Source organism: Triticum urartu, chromosome 3 (genome assembly GCF_003073215.2).
Source record: "Triticum urartu cultivar G1812 chromosome 3, Tu2.1, whole genome shotgun sequence".
In the NCBI taxonomy this organism is placed as follows: domain Eukaryota; kingdom Viridiplantae; phylum Streptophyta; class Magnoliopsida; order Poales; family Poaceae; genus Triticum; species Triticum urartu.
The window spans coordinates 736,990,654-736,997,297 of NC_053024.1; the positions used below are offsets into that span (position 1 = coordinate 736,990,654).

The 6,644-nt window shown below is 45.1% G+C and overlaps 1 protein-coding gene and 1 pseudogene across 1 annotated transcript; both read right to left on the reverse strand.

The window, feature by feature from the left end:
* Nucleotides 1–606: 606 nt before the first annotated feature.
* On the reverse strand, nt 607–2,404 carry LOC125546336 (annotated as a pseudogene).
* A 1,293-nt stretch (nt 2,405–3,697) lies between these two features.
* LOC125546335 (uncharacterized protein C24B11.05-like) lies at nt 3,698–6,052 on the reverse strand. The gene is made up of 9 exons (XM_048710583.1): nt 5,804–6,052; nt 5,505–5,586; nt 5,292–5,357; nt 5,030–5,127; nt 4,886–4,923; nt 4,700–4,787; nt 4,340–4,612; nt 4,183–4,248; nt 3,698–4,095 (listed from the first exon to the last, which is right to left on the reverse strand). The coding sequence occupies exons 2-9, from the start codon at nt 5,566–5,568 to the stop codon at nt 3,940–3,942; spliced, it is 849 nt and encodes a 282-aa protein (XP_048566540.1). The 5' UTR covers nt 5,569–5,586; nt 5,804–6,052; the 3' UTR covers nt 3,698–3,939.
* Nucleotides 6,053–6,644: the final 592 nt, after the last annotated feature.

Here is a 6,644-nt window from a genome sequence, read left to right on the forward strand (position 1 = left end):
ATGTTCCTGAGCACCCAGTCAGGCTTCTTTTCCAAGGCCAACCGTCCATGAACAAAGCCGCAAAACAAATGAAACAATCAAGAATCTGGCATTCCATTCTTTTTTGCCCAAATTATGCCCAAAACAAACACCGAAACAACAAGTTTGGCGAGAAGCCGACAAGCAGGTAGTACCCATGGAAATCATCATAGTCGAACTGGTACGCAATGGCCTGCATCAAAGATCACAAGAGACATCCATGGTCAATACTAGAGACAAACAAAAGAACTAGGCTTTACGGTGGATTCAGATCATACGGACCCGCGGACCGGCCATGGTGGTTCCATAGTGCTAGAAGAGCAGGATCCAGAGCTCGAGGTTGACGCTCTTGTCGACGCCGAGCTTCTCGACCATGTATTCTAGGCCAACAAGTCACTTGGAGAAACACACACATCACTTATATAGACAATCTAGAATTATCTATTTACTTGCATGTGAGATAAGGTAGACAATCATATACATTTGTAGATCTCTCTACAAAGATATTAAAGGTTATGCCAAAACAAATAAATACACCAATATATCTAAATGGTAAAATTAGTTTACAAAGAAATAAATTTTTGTCTATGTAACATTATGTATTTAGAAATATCTCCAAAAAATCTCAATTAAAACATAGCTTTTACAACTAAATACATTTCAAGCTCATCACAAGTTTCTTATAATAACCAAATTACAATCATAACAAGAATTTGTACTTAATATTTTTTAATATGGTTCTTTAGCTAATTTTAGTATGCATAATACCATAAATATTTTTATAAGACTATGTGACGAGAAAACAATTATAGAGGATTAAAAAAGTTCAGTATAAACAAGTGACATCACTTTATTCTAAGTAGTCATGGTCGTCTCTACCGGATTGGAGTAGAATTTAATATATAAACATATAAACCTTGTACTAAATGTGACTTACCTACGCCAGTGGAGGAAATTCATCATCCACATAACCAGCTCCGATCGTTCCTCCATAATCCTCTTGAACTCCGCCCTCATCTTTGACATCATCTCAGACCTCCTCTCCTTCAAGATGGACTGCCTCGCCTTCAAAATACGGAGTTTGGCATGCCAGAGAGCCCTCTTGGCACGCCTGTCACGAGCAACTGACTCATCCCTCTCTTGTTGTGTACCATAAGCAGCTTGATATGTGACTCTCTGCTGGTGTGCGCCATGCTCAAAACTAGGAAATTTTAGGAACTGATAATGAGAAAAATGCAATACTAAGCAAACATATCACAACCAGTAGTTTTCTAAACAAACAATATTATAGTACTAGCAAACATATGACAACAGTTGACAAATAATAATAAATGCTATTCTTAATACAGACACATCTAGTTATAAGTTGTTATCTCAATGAAATGCACCCAATATAAGTAGTATTAGACGCATTCAGACGATGTGATGTGAAAACCATGGCTTATAACATGGAAACGAGCAAACCAGAGACAAAACAAGCACTTGCATAATTCTTTCTAAACATGTTAGAGGCAAGCAAGTTTCATATAAAATGTACTCAAAACTGGTTTAAAGTGATTTTTATTATCCCAAAATAAAGAGAACAATGTAAATAAGGGTGTGGATAGATGGCATGTTCTACTCCCCGATTTCTTTCCAGAAGTGGAGGTCTATTATGTGCCATCTGATTGTCATCGTAGAGTACAAGGACCTCAAGTGCTGCGATGCTTGCTTCAACTCCCTGCAGCTCTTGATCAATCCGCTCCAGTGATGCGTCAAGCATGGTGTTGAAGGACGTCTCTAGTGCCGTCTTGGCACTAGACTTGCACTTCAACAATTCTTGTTTAACCAATATGAATCCATGCCTTCTTGGATGGGTCTTCACATTGATCTTTGCTGCTTCTTGAAGGGGGGCTTGCTCATCCAATTGAAATCGAACAAGACCAGCTTGATTTATCTCAGTGATGTGCAGATCTTGAACGCAGCATCAACATCAGCAAGGCTGGAAACTATTCTGACTTGGGCCATGGTGGGATATCCTCCTGTAAAAGAAACAACTTCTTTCATACGAACCCTAGGTGCTAAGAGAGGAGGAAGATGTGCGAGGAGGAAGAGTATGAGGAGGAGCGCCTTCTGGCTTCTAGCGGCAGAGAAGGACGGCGGCGCTCGCGGACGGGGACGCGGACCGCGATGGAGGATGGGGACGCGGCGGTGGGAGGCGGAGGCGGAGGCGGAGGCTAGGGTTTGAGACGAGGGAGGAAGCGAGGGCGAGGCTGCTAGGTTTTTTTTGAGTGGTTGCTAGGTTTTGAGGGGAGGGGCGGCGGCTAGTAGTTGGGCTGGGCCGCGGCTAGCCGTTGGGCACACGATGACTTGTTAGTTGTTACAAACCAACAAGGGACTTTGAGCTGTCACACAATTCCAAGACGTTGTATAAATATGTCTATTTCCAGTTAAATATGTCTAAATTCCAGGACGTTATATTCTAAATAAAAAATATCTATTTTCAGTTAAATATGTCTCCATTTTCTCCCAAGTGTTGTATAAATACAATCATAACAAAAATGTTTTACTTAATACTTTATATGAATGGAAATGCATATGTACGAACACATGCAGGTACATATCTTATCTCAGTCATCCACTGGGGCAAGGTTACTTTGAGATCTGTCCAAACCACATGAATTTGACTTTCTAGAATTTCTACATTAGTGAAATAATATAAATGGCGACGAGACCATCGGGACATGACACAGAGGCAAATATGTCACGGTTTCATGCTGGATACCCTAGGCCCACTCACCTACACTTGTAGACTTCGTCAGACAAAGGAAACACCCACCCTGCACCATACTCCAGATTCTTTTTTGGTTCTTGGTTGCATATTCGATGTAGATTGGATATAGATTCCCTAGATTTTCTTTATTTTTTTTGTCTACCAGTTTATAGTAAAGATGCATTCTTAGAGAAATCAACTCGTCGATCTGGTCAAGGGATTTTGTTAGCATTCTTGCTTTCACATTGTTCATTTGAAGATAGCTCAATTGTCCATTCTGGACGATCTACCATTTACGTGTGCAATCATTAGCTGCCAATTATTTCCTTTGTTGATATGCAACATGTTTCTTGTTAGTAGTCTGTTTTACTTATCAGTACTCGTTTATGCATATCATTCCCTTTCCCGCCGCCTCTTCTGCTCTGTGTGATCTATGGGTTGTAACTGAATGAGGGGTGATATGGATCCATCATCAGTGCAATATATAATTAAGCATCTTTAATCTTGTTAGTTGACGTAAATATAGCTCTAAACAAAGACTATTAGTACTACACATAATTAAGCATAGCCGCCACGGTGCCCTGCCGCCCTATGCCGCACCGTCGTCCAATGAGATGTAGAGGCTGAGCTCGTCGCCCTCATCAAGCACTACATTGTTGTAGTGCCTGAAGTAGTGGCAGCGCCAGAGCTTTGTGAAGCCTCAAACAGCTTCTCCCGAGCCAGGAGCCACTCTTGCTCCTCGCATTGAGTCTCGAGTGGGGTGGATGGCACCCTCGTTCTACATTTCGTGCTCATCAATCTCTTGCAGCTGGGGCTCCATGAACATCATTACAAGTTGAGTATGAGCCCACCCTGCAACTCGGACTTTTAGCTCGAGCCAAATCAAGCTCGCTCATTTTATAATGCAAGCTGAACCAAGATGCTCTGTAATGTCAAATAGTACTAGCATAGCAGGTCTATTGCCCCGTGAACGGAGTTACAGCGAGGTTCAGAACATTTTATTTCTTATTACAAGGGACAAACATAACGAAAGTGGCATCAGTTCCCTTAACGATTACAACAATTTTCTCTTGGTCTAATCAGCATGTCTACTGTCAGACAAACAGATACTGGATCTGGTCGTCTCATGTGCCCTTTGCCCAAAACCATGAGTCAGTTCATGAGGGATTTTAAGCGATCACCGATGTCTCGATTCCAACTTTGCTCGATTTCCTGACGTCCTCATCCTTCACAGCCTCCTCCCACAGTTCTGGAAACGCTTCCTTCATGTTGTGGAGGCTTTCCAAGGCATGGTCAGCACCTTTAATCTTTTCAGAAGTTCCAACCTGGTACATCGATTCAACAACACATTCACATTAGCAACTCAATCATCAACCAAACTTGAGCGACAATAACCGGAGGCAGGATTTTACCAGGACAGTGTGCATTCCGATTTGCTTCCCGGCCTGGATGTTCCTGACGCTGTCATCAAAAAATATCTGGTGGATGTCCCGTATTCAGTTAGCACACCATATAACATGAGGTACCTATGAATCTCTGAATATGACCGTTGAGTTATTTGGCACTTACAGTAGTCTGAGGATTGATGTCGGCAAGCTTGAGGGCATGCAGCATTGCATCTATATTCGGTTTGCACAGGATTGGTGACCTTGGCAGCTCAACCCCAGGCTCCGGATGAGCCAGGTGCTTCATTATATCAAAGATCTCAACTTTGCTGGCTGGCGCAGGAGTGGGCGGTGGCGGGTTCAATGTCTCAAAGCACAGAACTCCCTCAAAGCAGTCCTCGATCCCAAGCCTCTTCATGGCCCTCGAAGCATGGAGCCTGTCACCATTCGTGAACACCTAGCAGCACAGAAAAAATTACATGGTTATGGTTGCATCCTAACACTTGGGTTCTGATGAAAAGTTTCGGGATTTCGCGATGCGTACGAGTTTGCGGATTGGTAGGCTCAGAAGGATGTTCCTGAGCACAGGGTCAGGCTTGAGCTTTTCGTAGGCCAACCTTCCATGAACAAAGCTGCAGAACAAATGAAACAGTCAAGACTCTGGAATTCCATTATTTTTGCCCAAATTACACTGAAACAACAAGTGTGTAGAGAAACCGGCAGGCAGTACCCGTGGAAATCATCGTAGTCGAACTGGTACCCGACAGCCTACATCAAAGGTTCAGAGGAACAAGGTAAGAAGAGTAGAAACAAACAAAAGAACGGGTCTAAAATCTATTCTGTGGAGTGTGGATTGAAACGACACGGCACGCACCCGCAGACCGGCCATGGTGGTTCCGTACTGCTTGTACAGCAGGATGCAGAGCTCGTGGCTGATGCTCTTGTCGATGCCGAGCTTCTCGACCATGTATTCTGGAGCACCAGGAAGCCAATTAGTCAGAGAGCAGCAACAACTCATGAACACCATATATACATAGACAGATCAGAAATGCATCCAGACATCTCTACCTGCAAACTGATGTGCCAGTGCAGATTTTCAGTAGAACTAACAAGCAGAGTTTGGCTTATCTATGTACCTTGGATGTTCTTCATGACGTCGAGGCCGATGCCTGATCCCACCGGGTAGAGCGTGTCATCAAGGTCTGAAAAAAAGAGAAAAAAGAACACACACACACAAAGGCATAGCATGCATCAGACGTGCAGTACCACCCAAGATGTTCTGAAACTGAAATTAGCCTGACAGAGAGAGATATCTGGCAGCAGCAGAGGGAAGAGAGACAAAGTAGTACCGAAGAGGAGGCAGTCGCAGGTGGGGCGGCCGTCGTCGCCGTACTTGGCTCCCTCGTGGCCCATTTCGACCGGCCGGCCGATCTGCAAGAACCAACGCCCAATCAGTCAGCGAATCAATCCACGGCCGGGGACGCGGTCCAGATCTCTAAACAGAATCCAATCTGCGGCGTCGCATTACAGGCCCCAGCGCGCGCGGCGGCGCCGGGTAGAACGGGGGCGTCGCCGGCGAGAAGAGAAACAGGACGGCCGGGCGCGGAGGGGAAGAGATTGAAGTGCAGATCACTCAGCGCGTACTTACCAGAAAGATTAGTTGGCCTGCGCGGAGTGAGCGAAGAAGATGGCACCGGGCGGAGACGGCAGAGGCAGATGCGCGGGGATGGGAACCGTCTCGGTGAGGACGGAAAATGGCGGGTTGGGGAGGAAGGAAATGGGGGATGGCGAGGGCGCTGGTATATGTAGACCGGACCGGCGGAGGCGCGTCGGCGGCGTGGGTGGACGGAGGAGGAAGCTGGGAAGAAGGTGACGTTTGGTACCGGAAAAGTGGAACCGTCCCGTCAAGCGTGGTGCTAGCAGAGTAGCAGTACAAAACCGACAAAAAAAATGGTAAATCTCCAAGGAAAAACGAAATTATTTACTCCTCCCCAATTAGTATTTTTTTCCCAAAAAGAACCAGATCTACTTATAAACATTCACCGAAGATACAAAGCGCCTTAAACATAATTAAAATTGCACCTCATTAGTATTTTTTCCAAAAATAACCAGATCTACTTATAAACATTCACCGAAGATACAAAGTGCCTTAAACATAATTAAAATTGCATCGAGATCTATGGATCACCGAACAACCATTGCCGTCACCAGAACGAGCCGCCGACGCGTCGCTCCCAACATGAGCCGACCTGACCTTGTCGACAGCCGGAAAGTCTCCGTGCACGTGCCCCTAAGGACCAATGCCCTGGAGCCGCAATCGTCACCGTTGAATCCTTGAATAGATCTGAAGAACCTGACACCAAATATCGCCGTTGCATACGGACAGCAAGAAACTCTAAGCTCGCCGCCCCAAGGAGCTGTCAGGGATCTACGCCGGAGCTCAACCTAATCCATCCCAACCGACCAATTTGAGAAGGATCAAAACCCGG

Coding starts and splice junctions, on each gene's coding strand:
- LOC125546335 (XM_048710583.1), bottom strand. CDS start 5,568: ATGGGCCACGAGGGAGCCAAGTACGGCGACGACGGCCGCCCCACCTGC. Junction 5,128..5,291: donor CGTCATGAAGAACATCCAAG/GTACATAGATAA, acceptor CTGGTGCTCCAG/AATACATGGTCGAGAAGCTC. Junction 4,924..5,029: donor CCACCATGGCCGGTCTGCGG/GTGCGTGCCGTG, acceptor CCTTTGATGTAG/GCTGTCGGGTACCAGTTCGA.